The sequence below is a fragment of the Scyliorhinus torazame genome, chromosome 14, assembly GCF_047496885.1.
Source record: "Scyliorhinus torazame isolate Kashiwa2021f chromosome 14, sScyTor2.1, whole genome shotgun sequence".
NCBI classification, from domain to species: Eukaryota; Metazoa; Chordata; class Chondrichthyes; order Carcharhiniformes; family Scyliorhinidae; genus Scyliorhinus; species Scyliorhinus torazame.
Genome location: NC_092720.1, coordinates 27715272 through 27729372, shown reverse-complemented (window position 1 = coordinate 27729372; position 14101 = coordinate 27715272). Strand labels below are relative to the sequence as shown.

The 14101-nt window shown below is 42.8% G+C and overlaps 1 protein-coding gene across 1 annotated transcript in view; it reads right to left on the bottom strand.

The window, feature by feature from the left end:
- Positions 1–308: 308 nt before the first annotated feature.
- The window catches only part of LOC140389477 (transmembrane protein 145-like), a 73133-nt gene continuing 59340 nt past the window's right edge, over positions 309–14101 (bottom strand). Inside the window, exons 12-16 of the mRNA XM_072473608.1 lie at positions 10515–10687; positions 8693–8813; positions 3436–3645; positions 1782–1862; positions 309–549 (exon numbers count right to left, since the gene is read on the bottom strand). Coding sequence (XP_072329709.1) covers positions 532–549; positions 1782–1862; positions 3436–3645; positions 8693–8813; positions 10515–10687 — 603 coding nt within the window. The 3' untranslated portion in view covers positions 309–531. The remainder of the gene's footprint in view (positions 550–1781; positions 1863–3435; positions 3646–8692; positions 8814–10514; positions 10688–14101) is intronic.

Below are 14101 nucleotides of genomic sequence, written 5' to 3'. Positions count from 1 at the left end.
AAAATCACAGCTCTGTTTTTTTAAAATCAGTGTTGACGAAATAGCGATCTTCTGAACCTTCCTTAATTTTCTATTCGTCCTCCATCTAGGGTAATTCACCTTTATAGGAGTACCTAGGGAAGGACAATAAATGCTGGACTTACCAATGGCACTACATCACATGTATGAATAAAGTCTATTAGCTTTTATTAAAAAGAAAACCTCTAATAATTTAGACAGTTTTTCGTGTTAAACATTATCCAGAACCAGAAAGATCAAGGTTTTCAGTTATCAACACAAAAATATACACTTCACTGAGGTAACTGCAATATTTATTTCATGTAGCCAACCATGTTTTAAATATGAGACGTAAAGTAGATAACCTAGCATACATAATAAATGTTCTAAATGCAGCTGTCTTGATTATGCCCGCACAGTTATGATGTCAGCAGTAATATTGTAATACTGAACTTTACATGGTCAATTTTAGCATCAGAGTTGGATCCATTTAAAACTGGCTTTCTTGCAGATGACAAACTTGGGGGTTCTTCATTAAATCCATAGGTTTGACTTGACAAAAATGAAAATAAAACTGAATCAATTAAAAACCTTTACCAGACAGAACACATTCATATTTTATACAGTGAACATCCAACCTTTTGTCTGCAGTTAGAGTCATAGGTTGGGATTTTCCAGTCCTGCCAGTGGTGTGAATTGTCGTGGATGGGATGGAAAATGTGCCGTATCAGCTAAAGGCCTGTTGATTTTTGGCGGGAGCAGAAAATCCCAACCATCATTTTAACTCAATTTTTACTAACTGTCATGTCCGTGAAATAGTTTGTTACCATTTTTTTCTATCAAAACTCATTATAATGCTGAACACCTATATTAAATCTCCCTCAATAGTCTTTGCTTCTCTAAACTAACCTCACATATAAATTATATCATGCATAATTCACAAGGAAACTGTGTGCTATATTTTATACATAAAGTTTCTCACCAGTAGTGGGTTTTAAAATTGACCCCTTATTATATATATAGATATACAAAGATTTTACACCAAGTATGTTGCTGCACCATACACCTAGAATTATTATTTTTTAAACTTCTATTATCTCCAGACTATCCTGAGCATAAAATGCTGTTTTTTGCCCCCCATAATGGAAGTACAGATGACCTATTTTATAATCTGCACTTTCAGGAGCTGACAGGAGTCATGGTGCCAAACGTGAGCAAATTGGTGGCTTTTCTCCACGTTATACTACATCTGACCAATCTCTTCTGAATCAAAAGGTCATTTTCATATGAAATTAAAAATACTTTTCATGAATTAAAGCATGGACTTACAGCCACAAACATAAAGAATTTGCATGTTTATAATAATCAATCAGCATAATCCACAATGTTGTCCTACAATCATTGAAAGGAAGCACAAATGAAAATTCGAAATTCTATGTCAAATCTTACAAGTCTTCAAAGGGCCAAAAGCTAGAATACGAAAGGCAATTGTTTCCTGCTGTTTTTTTAACCTTGATAATTTGACCTCCAACTAAGGACAAGACAAAGAATACACAAGCAACTGGCAATCTACAAAGACTTTGCTCAATAGTTACCCCCAAGTCAGAAAAGCACACCCCTCCATTTTAACATCTAAATATCAAAGCCAACAAACTCTAGATCCCAAGCTGAACAATGGTAAAGGAGATCAAGTTTGAAGAGCTTTTTGGAGAGAAACATTTCTAAAGCATAATCATGATACTTTTAAACTGAATGTTTTAGTTGTAGAACGTATTATATAATACCTCCTGCTTCTTAATGAATCCAAATCTGGAATCAATCGGGCTTTTAGTTCTTTCCAGGAGACCTTTTGTCAAATCTGTATCCTATCAAGTAAAGTCAATCATTTGTTACGATCCAATTAGTGAGCAAAAGAGAAATCTGAATATCCCGTTTTAACCAATAGAACAAGATTTCACCTTTTTTGAACAAAACCTATTGTATATACTTGAATTAAACAAAGTATTATTAACAATATGGTTTGTAACACATGTTTACTTCTTACTTCCCCCAAGAACTCTCTTATAAGACACATCAATTGATGTTATTTACCTATGAAGGACCACCCATAAGAACGCCACAGTCCTCTGGAGATTTTTCCTCAACTCCAGCTAGTCTCAGAGGTAAATCTTTCCTTCACCATCTTGGCTCTGGATGCCTCAATCCCTTGTTCTGGTTACTTTTCTGCATTTTCAAGCTAAGCTGCTTGCTGCTTTCTTTGGCACAAGACTCTGTGGAGAACCACTGTGGATTCTTCCACTGTGCATTCTTCCAGTAGTTTTAAACTAGGCAAATGTCCAGTTTATGTCCCCTCAAAATTCAAACTGAGATTAAGCTTCACCTGCATTCCATGACCTCCAGTCAATGATGAAGTTTTTTTTTTTACACTGCTTTTATCACAGATCTATCTAACTAAAATTTACTTTGGCTATCTCCTCTCCATGAACTGCAAACCACATGAATGAATGAATGAATGACTGAATGAAAATCGCTTATTGTCACACGTAGGCTTCAAATGAAGTTACTGTGAAAAGCCCCTAGTCGCCACATTCCGGCGCCTGTTCAGGGAGGCTGGTACGAGAATTGAACCGTGCTGCTGGCTTGCCTTGGTCTGCTTTCAAAGCCAGCGATTTAGCCCTGTGCTAAACAGCCTAAACAGCATGAGGTCCAAACTGCAACTAATTAACTCAGCAAACACCCAGAGAACCTCCATAATAACATCGCTCTGGTATGTCCTCAAACTGACCTTTAGATTAACTATTCCTCATTTACAATTTATTCTTTAATCTGATTAAGTAAATGGGGGCACATCCCAATGCCTGTGAGGGGAGCGCCCCAATGCTGGGGTGAGGAAGGGTTGGAGGGGGCTGTGCATCTAGAGAGATAAACACTGGTTTTCAGTCTGAACCTGACACTCTGCCAGATTTTGGCAAAATTCCACCTACTGAATTTTAAAAAGCCACACCTCTTTCTGCCTCAGATGCTGACTTAATTGAACCCATCATCTTTTGAGTTTTACAACTGTTATTATGTGATGAGAGTGCATAAGACTTTGGTAGCCAAGACATAACCTAAAGATGCGAGATAATGTTTGGTTATATGTAGCAACTAAAATTCTTGCCAGATATTTAAGAATGCACTGTGTATAAAATAGAACCAGCCACCTTCCTCAACAGCCTTCCTCATACATTTGCTGCATGAGATTAGGAACTTACTGTAAATTTGTGGTAAATTATAGTCAACCGTGTGCTTTGGAGAACTGGCTCAACACTCCCTTACCACATTCCATTTGTGAATTGCAGCCAAAATAAGGCCCCGCAAAGCTGGATTCCAACTGAGATACTGGCACTAAATTTCACACAAGCTATTCTAAAACTTCATGGATAGTTATTACCTTACCTCTTGTAGTCCCATTATGCTGGATCCATTAGTGTTGTGAGTTGGGGAATTGTCATTAATGAAGCTTGTGACACTGATGTTTCGATATATATGGTGGCCTAATTTTTCTAGGTTTTCCTGGGATTCTGATGCATATCTCATAAGTGCAATCCGTGAGGTGTCAATGTGATAGGGAAATCTTATGTTTGTTTGGAATGGCCTGGTTAGAAACTGAAAAAGAGTGTATGTTACAATTATGATCAAACAAGTTCAAATATTAATTAATCCCACTTTTTACTTTTTCACGGGCCATGGGGATTGCTGGCTCGGCCAGCATTGTTACCCATTCTCAAATACACTTCAGACGGTAATGGTGAACCACCTTCTTGAACCACTGCAGTCCATTTAATACAGGTACACCACGGTGGTGGTAGGAATGGTTCCAAGGTTTCGATCCAGTAATAGTGAAAGAATGGCGATGTAGCTCCAAGTCAGGATGGTGTGGGCTTTGAAAGGGAATTTGCACGCAGGGCTTGGGAATTGGGGGTGGGGGGGGGGGGGGGGGGGTGGTAGGTGGTGGTACATGCTGCAAAACACTGGGGTCCATGCCCAAAGCTCAAGCCTTTTACATGTAACTGATTGTTTCATGACTTGGGCAGCTCCTTATTTTCTTCAATGCCGGGGCAGAGCAAGGAAGTTGGAACCAAGGTACCTGCCAATCAAATGGATCTTTGGGGGCGTTGATCTAATCGGACAAAGACAGCGCAGGATTGTCTACAATCCCCAGAGCCTCTACTCTGATGATTGGACCATCTAACTATATTGGCCCACAAGATGCAGAGGTCCAGCCAGGACTACTAGTTAGTGAAGCTCCTACTGTTAGCACAATTCCGTCCTCAGTATGAGCATCGTAATCTGCAACGTAAGCCAAATAAATATGTTTATAAAAAAAGATTTTGAATGAAGCGAGAGTAAAATAAATACATTTGGCTTTTTGTTTAAAAACATTATAATCAGTAAAACTTTTAACTCTGATCAGTTGAGTGATTAACTTAAAAAATTTACATCATCAATTTTGTCTTGAATATTCTATCAGCCAGCTCATACCGAGAGATAAAAGTGAAGGATTTAAACATGGAAATTGGGATCATTGTAATCCTGACACACATATTTGTGGGAAGGTTTAAAGAACGTTCTCACATACATATAATAATGTTAAATGCAGACATGGAAATTGCTTCCAAAAATTATAAATATGCACTTTATGATGAGTTTAAGAATGATGCTAATTGCATTTTGGTAGTAACATATATTCATGCTATTTTAACTAAAACTATGAGTTTAATCTAAAATAAAGGGGGTGATTTACCCCTGACATTGCGCCCGGCGCATCTCACACTGTTCCTGGAAGATAACAGGAAATCCCTTAACAGAGCGTGATGCTCCTGGCCTGCAGTACTGGGCGCTATCTGGTTCACACCCAGTAACTCGCATTGTTAAAAATATGTATTTTTATTCAAGTTTTCAATATTTTAACATTTTTACAGGGAGTGAACGCAAACCCAACACAAATCCACCCCCACAAACTACACCCCCTACCCTTGCGGCAGCCAGATCACAAAAGTGTAAGATAAACAAACCCCATCTCTGGTGGAACCCCTCATCTGCCCTTCAGAGCAAATTTCACCTTCTCCGAGTACAGGAACTCCATTAGATCCCCCAGCGGATGGGGGAGAAGCAGACCTCCAACCCAACAGGACCCACCTGTGAGCAATCAACGAAGCAAAGACTAAGACATCTGCCCCCACACCTGTCTGCAACTCTGGCATGTCTGACACCCTGAATATGGCCTCCAGGGAACCAGACTCCAAATCTACGTGTAGGACCTCTGACGTGGTGCTAAAAAATAACCCCCAAAATTTCTCATACATTGGGAAGGACCAGAACATATGAACATGATTAGCTAGGTCCCGCCCGCATCATTTGCAGCTTTCCTCCACTCACACAAAAAGCCAGCTCAGCCTTGCCTTCGTTAAGTGTGCCCAGTGCACCACTTTTAATTGAATGAACCCCAGCCCCACGCACAAGGTTGAGGCATTGACTCTCCGCAGCACCTCGTACCATAATTACTCCTCCAACGCCATCCCCAGCTCCTCCGTCCACTTGACCCTACCCTCCAGCCCCATCACCAACAGCACCTCCTCCGGCAATGAAGAGGACGGTGCCACCGGAAAGTTCAGGAAGACGTTTCTTATGAAGTTCCTCACCTGCATGTATCTGAAGCCCTACTCACGCTGGAGCCCAAACTTCACCTCCAACTCATCCAAGCTTGCGAACCGCCCCTCCAAAAGCAAATCCTCCATCTCCTTCACTCCTCTCTCCTCCCATCCCCGGAACCTCACATCCATCCTTCCTGGCTCAAACCCATGGGTCCCTCTTATCGGCATTACCCTTGAGCCTGACGCACCTCACAGTTTAAAATGAATACTTAAACTCATTCAAATATGTATTTCTGGGTTTCAGCTAGAATCTCCAGGCTCCCGGGATTCACTGCACCGCCAGCACAGCTTGAGGCCGGAGGAAATCATATTGGTCTCTATCAACGGAGACCAGACATGATGACAACGCCAGGGGGCTCAGATGCCTTTGGAGCCTCTTGATGATCAGGTGCATTGCAGGGCCATGGCACTATCCCTGGCAACCTGGGTTGGCACTGCTAGTGGGGCAAAGGGCCCTGCCCAGGTACAAGGATGCCAAGGGGCAGTGCCAGGGTGCCAAGGAGCAGAGCCTGAGAGGGGGCTTGGCCATGAAAGGGGGAATTTGAGGGGTTGGGGGGTGAGAAGGGCAACCTAAAGGGGGACTTGAATGAGGAGGTCTGAAGTGTAGACATGGTGGAGATGGGGGCCTGAAAAGGGGGAGATGGGCCTTAAAAGGAGGGGTGCCTTACATGGGGGTTTAAACTGGGATGGGGGAGGCCTTAAATGGGGAGGGTGCCTTCAGCGATCCCATAGCGGGGTGTCGGTTACTTTGGGTGGGGCGGGGGGGGGGGCTGATGTGTCCGAGTGTGGGTTGGGGGAGAATCTCTGCCGGTGAGTAAAGTGGGGAGGTGGCTGTAGGGTTATCTGGAGTAGGGGCACCCCTGACCTCCGAGGGGCTGACCTGGCTGGCGTCTTTAGGTCCTGCATCCTTGATTTCCGGCGGGAATCTCCCCAAGCTCAAAAAAAAAGATTAAATGTGGGGGAGTTGCGATGGGAATCACTCCGAAACAGATGGCGGGAACCTCACTAGTTTTCCCGCCCAAAATGATAGTAATTTTTTCGGAGATCTCTGGCCAAAAGTAAAATACTGCAGATGCTGGAAATCTGAACTAGAAGCAGAAAGTGCGAGAAAAAAAACAACAGGTCTAGAGGCACCTGGTGCCTCAGGAAACTGCATATTAGAGTGAGACTCGCTGTCTCACTCTAATATGCAGATTTGGCAAAAAGTGATCTCGCCCATAATGGATGGGAGTTACATCCCAATGTCCTGCGAGATGGAGTTAGATCTTGAGAGGTGTTGCGAGCCGGGTAGATCCCGGGAGTGGGGTCTCCCAGCTTCCGATGACCAAATTGCACTGCAGTAAGCTGTTTTTCAGGCGCACCGTGGCCGTTCGATTGCGCCCTTCGTAACTGAAGAGAATGAGTTTCATCTATTGTATCCAAATTAACGCATTAAGTGAGCAACATGTGGCCCGGGGGCCAAATGCGGCCCATCTGGGTTCTGAGTGTGGCCCATGAGACATTTTGTTGACCACTGACTCGCTGATTTCCTTCTGTGTAGTTATTTTCCTACCGGTATGAATAAAGTGAGACACACGTAAAGCGAGGTCAAGTGAAGTGAGGTGCGTGCTGCTTACACACAACATTGACTGTGAGAGCCGTCCACTCCCTCCGCATACAGAGTGTAAACATTTCTTTTGTTTTTACCATTTGAAGTTGATAGTTCTATTAATATGTAAATAATTAAGCATTTTCTATAACTCGTTGTGAAATATTTGGCATATATTAAATGTATTTAATTCCAATCTTGCGGCCCACAGAGATGAAGGAGGGCCACTAACACGGCCAACTCACTAGCCTAGGTTGTCCATCAATTCCTCAGAATATAAAATCTATAAGGAAACATGGACAACGTTTACGACATCCGAATGCTATAAATGACACGCAGAGCTGGTGGAAGTTAAAAAATACAAATCCCTGAGTTTGACAAAATTGACTTAACATAAAAAGCAACTGTCTCGTAGATTTATTAGCTTCAGGTTAAGATATCAAGCATAAATTGAAGTGAATTCATAAAAATAATGTGCATGATTGAGGGAGAAGCTTAAGCAGGGGGCAGGTGGAAGGGGCCAACTGGAGAAGCACCAGGGCCTGAGATTTATTTCCTGGACACTGCCTGCAGGTGGCGGTGTTCTCATGCAATTGCAGCTCTTGTCCTTCTAGCTGAAGGTGGCAGTGGTCGCAGGTTTGGAAAGTACTTCCAAAGGAGTCTTGGTGAGTTACTGCAGTGTATCCTGCATATAGGACACACTGCTGCCACTGTACAGAGTGGTGGGGGAATGAATATTTAAGGTGCAGGATTGGATGGCTTTATCCTTGATGATGTTGAGCCTCTTGAATATTGTTGGAGCCGCACTCATCTAGGCAAGTGGAGAGTGTTCCATCACACTCCTAGCCTGCGCCTTGTAGATGATGGACAGACTTCGGGGAGATAGGTGGCAAGTTGGCAATTGCCTGAATAATTTTATTTTTGTGGATAGAAGTATACAAAATGCCTCTTATTTTTGATCATCATTTATTTCGCACAACAGTTGAATTTGTTTCAGGCTGTTGTTTATTATATTTCAACAGTGGCCCTCCTGATGTCTGCGAATTACTTATGGCTCCCTTTCGCCTTGACTGATCTGGGCCTCTGTGTTACCCTAACCTCTGTTTATGGCCTTCTCATCTATGGATGTTGCTGTATATTGGAGTTCACTGAGAGAATGCAATGGGATGGAATCCATGACACAAGTAGATTAAAATGTTTATAAAATTAATAAGAAAATATTTACTGGCAGGTGTTCTAACAAGGGCTTTTTTTGGCTGTAATCAATGCACTAGTTTTTTAAAAAGGTATAATTTTAATGGATGGGACGTTCTATTGAAGTACCCAATTAATAGTGGAAGGAAATGCATATTAGTGCAACGTTAATTTATTTCCACTTGACATCATAAATACCTAAAACTCTTTCACCTACCAACATAACAGCATAGACATAGAACTTCAAAAATACCAAGATTGTGTTCATGATACGTTCACGTTTCCAGTTTACGATTATAAATTGTCCAAAAAGGCTGCTTAGAGGCACTGCAAAAAACCTGTGGATGGAAAAAGAAAATCAGGTAATGTATTCATGGAGGTCTAACAATTTATCATAATACAAAATGGCTTTATAAATAGAGGGATAAAGTACCAACGCAAGGAAGTTTATGATTGACCTTTATAAAACACAGATTCAGCCTCAACTGGATTCTGGGCACTATGCTTTAGGTAGGATATGAAGCATTGGAGAGGGTGCAGAAAAGATTGATGAGGGTGCAGAACAGATTGCCGGGGATGGTTCCAGAGGTGAAAAACTTCATTTGGATCAGAAAGAGGGGTCGGGGATGGATCCTTGGAGGAATTCCGGAGGTGTGGAAATGGGAAAGTGAAGGCACTGTTAGAGATGTTCTAGCTGCAATTAGATGCATAAGGGTGGAAACAAGTAAAAAGAGAGCTGAACAATAGAGTGTTGGAGGAGAGTGGAGTGATCAACGAAGGTCAGTTATAAAAATTGCCACTTGTAGACTAATTCAGTGTTAAGGTAGAGGAAGAAACCGGACTGAAGGAATTCAAATGGAGCTGTAAGAGAGCTGGACTCAGATCTGGGAGGCAACCCATTCAAAGACTTTGGAAAAGAAAGTGAGGTGGGAGATAACCAGAACAAGGGGTCAAGGTTCGATTTTTTTTGAGGAGGTGATTGCAGATTGAATGGGAGAGAAAAGGAAAACATTTTTTATTCGTTCATAAGAAATGGGCTTTGCAGGCTGTGCCAGCATTTATTACCCATCCCTAATTGCCCTTGAGGGGCAGTTGTGGGTCTGGAGTCACATGTTGCCAGACCAGGTAAGGACGACAGATTTCCTTCCCTAGTGAACCAGATGGATTTTTACGACAATCAACAATGGTTTCATGGTCATCATTAGACTTTTAATTCAAGATTTGTGTTTTATTGAATTCAAATTTCACCATCTGCAGTGGTGGGATTTGAACCTGGGTCCCCAGAGCATTACTCAGGGTCTCTGGTTTACTAGCCCAGGGACAATACCACTACGCCACCGCCTCCCCGTTAATTTGTAAAAGAACAAATTAGCGTCTGTTAATATGTTGCCTTCCTTGACCATCGGGACTCCAAAGTACTACCCAGCCATCGAAATACTATGAAACATAGCCCCATAGTGTAGGCAAGCACTGCAGCCAATTTGTGAACAGCAAAGTCCCACAAACAGCAATTTGAATAATCACCATCTGCTTTTGGTGGTGTTGGTTGAGCGAAGGTAAGATTAAGGTATGAGGAGGTGGGGTTCATGGACAACGGAAAGCGTTAAATGGTTTTTTAAACCTAACGACAAGAGCTATTTGCATTTTTCATAGAATCATATCATAGAATGGTCACAACCCATAAGGAGGCCATTCAGCCCATTGTGTTCATACCAGCTCTCTGCAAGAGCAACTCAACAAGTACCCTCGCCTTTTCCCGTGCTCTGCATTTTTTAAAGTCGGCTGATAAATTTCCATTTCTCTTTTAAAGGCCTCAATTGAATCTACCGACACCACCCTCTCAAGATGTGCATTCCAGATCCCAACCAATTGCTGTATAAAAAGGTTTTTCATCCTGTCGCTGTATCTACTTTTATTAATCACCTTAAATTGCTGTCCTCTGGAATACAATAACGTTGGGCTCATCTAGGCTGTCTCTGTCAACCCTATCCTCCTTTAATTGTCCGCAAAGAAACTAATTATCTAATGGGCAGACTCACCATGAGGTGAATGCAGGAAAGAAGAGAAGATAAAATGGTCGTTTCTCGGGGTGGTGGTGCATAATATTATACGTTGACTGTGAAAACCAAAATGCCGTCAGAAACTGCAAGGCAGTTACAGCATAGCCAACAGAGGACTCCAACACAGTCTGTATCTTTCCTGGGTCTATAAGCTGCAATTAAAAATGTTCAAACAGAAATTTGTCTTTAGTTATCATTCATTATTGCTGAGATTTTACTTTTTTCCCCGTATCGTTCTTAAAGTGCATTAAGTCAGAAACCTGCAGCTGAATTCTTCCAGCCCTGTGGAAGCAGTTTTGGATAGAGGAATGGAAGTTTAGAAATCGCGTTGACACAGCCCGCAGCATGTTCCCACCCGTGTCCTTTTCTCAAAGTGGGCACCCACTGGCAGATGCAACCTGCCTGGCGGCAGCAGATTGAGTGCTTAATAGGGCAATCAGTCCCTACATGGCAATAACCTGACATTTTTCAAGGCCCCCCCGCTGTGTCAAGTGCCCAGCAATGCAACAGAGACAGTTACACAGCAGGAGGCCCAAGGTGCAATACATTTGAAGTTACTTAATTAATTTTCCAACAGTAAATTGCAATTCTCACTCTTCCCTAGCATTATCCTTGCCTTGCAGCTAGTTCATGGAGCCCGATGTCTCTGTTTCATGTATAACGACAGCAGTCTTCATTAGTGTGTTCTCAGTGAAAGGTCTTTATTGAACTACTCTCAGGGTGCCTGCCTCCAAATGTAGCCTCACGGCATTGTCTACGGAAAGCTAGATGTGTCAATCAGACTGGTTATATTTCAAAACCCAAACATTCCCCTTTTCACATCAAACAAAAGAGACAACCACCACATTTTTTCCAGCGAATAAAAAGCACATTTGCATGCACGATCCTGTGAGACTGTGAGTTATCCAAGTTATCCATGATACGCCTACTGTTCTCATGCATTAACAATGGTTTGGTCCATGGGTCAGTTACTGCATATGCATTGCACAGATAGACAGCGTTTTCTGCTCCCATTTTCATCAGGCGGATTTGGCAATGGGTGCAGAAAATCTCTCGAGATATCCAAATCGCGTTTCACACCAACATAAATACGTGACATGATGGTCCCTACCCCAGCCCCAATGATGTAGTGCATTTGAACCTTATTTCCAGACATTTGCATATAGTTATCAGGCCACTACACCTGAATTGTCTCCCTCATCAGCCCCCCCCCCCACCTCCTGTAAAAACATCCATTCATGTTCGTATGATGGCAGAACAAAGTGAAACCCAATTGGTCTCCCAATGGGTACTACCCAGACATTGCCAGGCACAACAATGCTGACGCCAACGTGACAATGTGGGACTCGTTCATTTTTTTTTTCTATGTCCCAAACAATACGGCAGAGAATTCGATGATGCTTTTCCCACCCCACTGAATGGACCTACCAATACTGAATGCCAGCTGCCATCCTTAACTAGATGGGGCAATCGGAAGCAGTTTCCTAATTGTCTGATTCTGAGCAGATTGTGATTGAAATCATACCAGACTCTCCCAGTTTCCCGGCACAGAATAGACGTCATCAAGATTGAGACACACCTGACAAAATTCGGCCTATTGTCAAATGCTCAATTCACCAGAACGTGAACTAAATTCACCTGAACCTGACTAAATGAGGTAGTCCTTGATCATCTTTTCATCCCCAACACTACAAACTTATTTTACTCCATGCAAGTTTGTTTTTGAAAATATTTTATAATTCCTTAAAACTAGCACCTCGCAGCTTCTCTCATGGTTATAGGGTAAATACAAAGAACAAAGAACAATACAGGAACAGGCCCTTCGGCCCTCCAAGCCAGTCCCAGTCATGGTACTAACCTTGGCCAAAACACTCAGCACTTCCTTGTGCTCTATACCCATCGAATCCATGTATTTGTCAAGATGTCTTTTGAACGCCATTAACGTATCTGCTTCTACAATCTCCCCTGGCAGCGCGATCCAGGCACTCACCACCCTCTGTGTAAAAAGCCTGCCTCGCACATCTCCTCTAAACTTTGGCCCACGGACTTTAAATTATCTCCCCTGGTGACTGACCCCTCCACCCTGGGAAAGAGTGATTCCCATCCACTCTATCCATGTCCCTCATAATCTTGTAGACCTCTATCAGGTCACCCCTGAACCTCCGTTGTTCTAATGAAAAAAGTCCGAGTCTATTCAGCCTCTCCACATAGCAAACACCTTCCAGACCAGGCAACATCCTGGTAAATCTCCTCTGCACCCTCTACAAAGCCTCCACATCCTTCTTGGTAGTGTGGCAACCAGAATTGTGCGCAATATTCCAAGTGCGGCCTTACCAAGGTTCCATACAGCTGCAGCATGACTTGCCAATTTTTATACTCGATACCCTGCCCAATGGAGGCAAGTATTCCATATGCTTTCTTGACTACCTTGTCCACTTGTGTTGTCACTTTCAATGATCTGTGGACCTGCATGCCCAGATCTCTCTGACTTTCTATATTCCTAAGAGTTTTGCCATTTATGGTATTTTTCCCCTCTATGTTCGACCTACCAACATGTATTTGTCTGGATTAAACTCCTTTTGCCATTTCTCTGCCCAAGTCTCCAACCTATCTATGTCCTGTTATATCCTCGGACAATCCACACCACTACCACTCCACCAACATTGGTGTCATCCGCAAACTTACTAATCAGACCAGCTACATTTTCCTCCAAATCGTTTACGTATACTACAAACAACAGAGGCCCCAGCACAGATCTATGTGGAACACCACTGGTCACAACATTCCATTCAGAAAAACACCCTTCTCCTGCTCCCCTTTACCTTCTGTGACCGAGCCAGTTCTGTATCCATCTCACCACCTCACCTCTGACCCCGTGTGACTTTACCTTTTGTACTTTATATTTAGATGCTCAAGTGTTTGGGTCCAATGATTGGAGATTCCATCCTTATTATTATTATTACTGTCTGTGCTGAGTTTGCTCTCTCAATAGTTCTGGTGCTGGAGCTAGTCAGTGCCACTGGGAGGTGAAAATTGAGCAAGGATGTTGCTCCCGTGGCCATTGGTGGACAATGTGCGTCTGAGTAACAGGCAAGCCCCATTGTAATAAGAGGGTTGGAACTAGGCTGTGATAATTTCCCTGGTGAAGTAACCTGCCAACACACAATAATCTTATTTTTATTATATTCGTTCATGGGATGTGGGTGTCATTGCTCATTCCTAATTGCTATTGAGTAAACGGTGATGAGCTGCCTTCTTGAACCGCTGCAGTGATCTGTATGGTGTAGGTACACCAACAATGCTGTTCAGGAGGGAGTTCAGGATTTTGACCCAGTGAAAGTGAAAGTATGTCAATTTCGTTCCAAGTCAGAATGATGTGTGTGACTTGGAGGGGAACTTTCAGGTGGTGTGTTCCCATTCATCCTCAAGGTGGTAGAAGTGGGACGTGTGGAAGGTGCTGACAAAGGAGGCTTGGTGAGTTGCTGCAGTGCATCTCGTAGACCTGTTGTGAAGGAAATTCATATTTAAGGTGGTGGCTGGGGTGCAAATCAAGCAGACAAGTAACA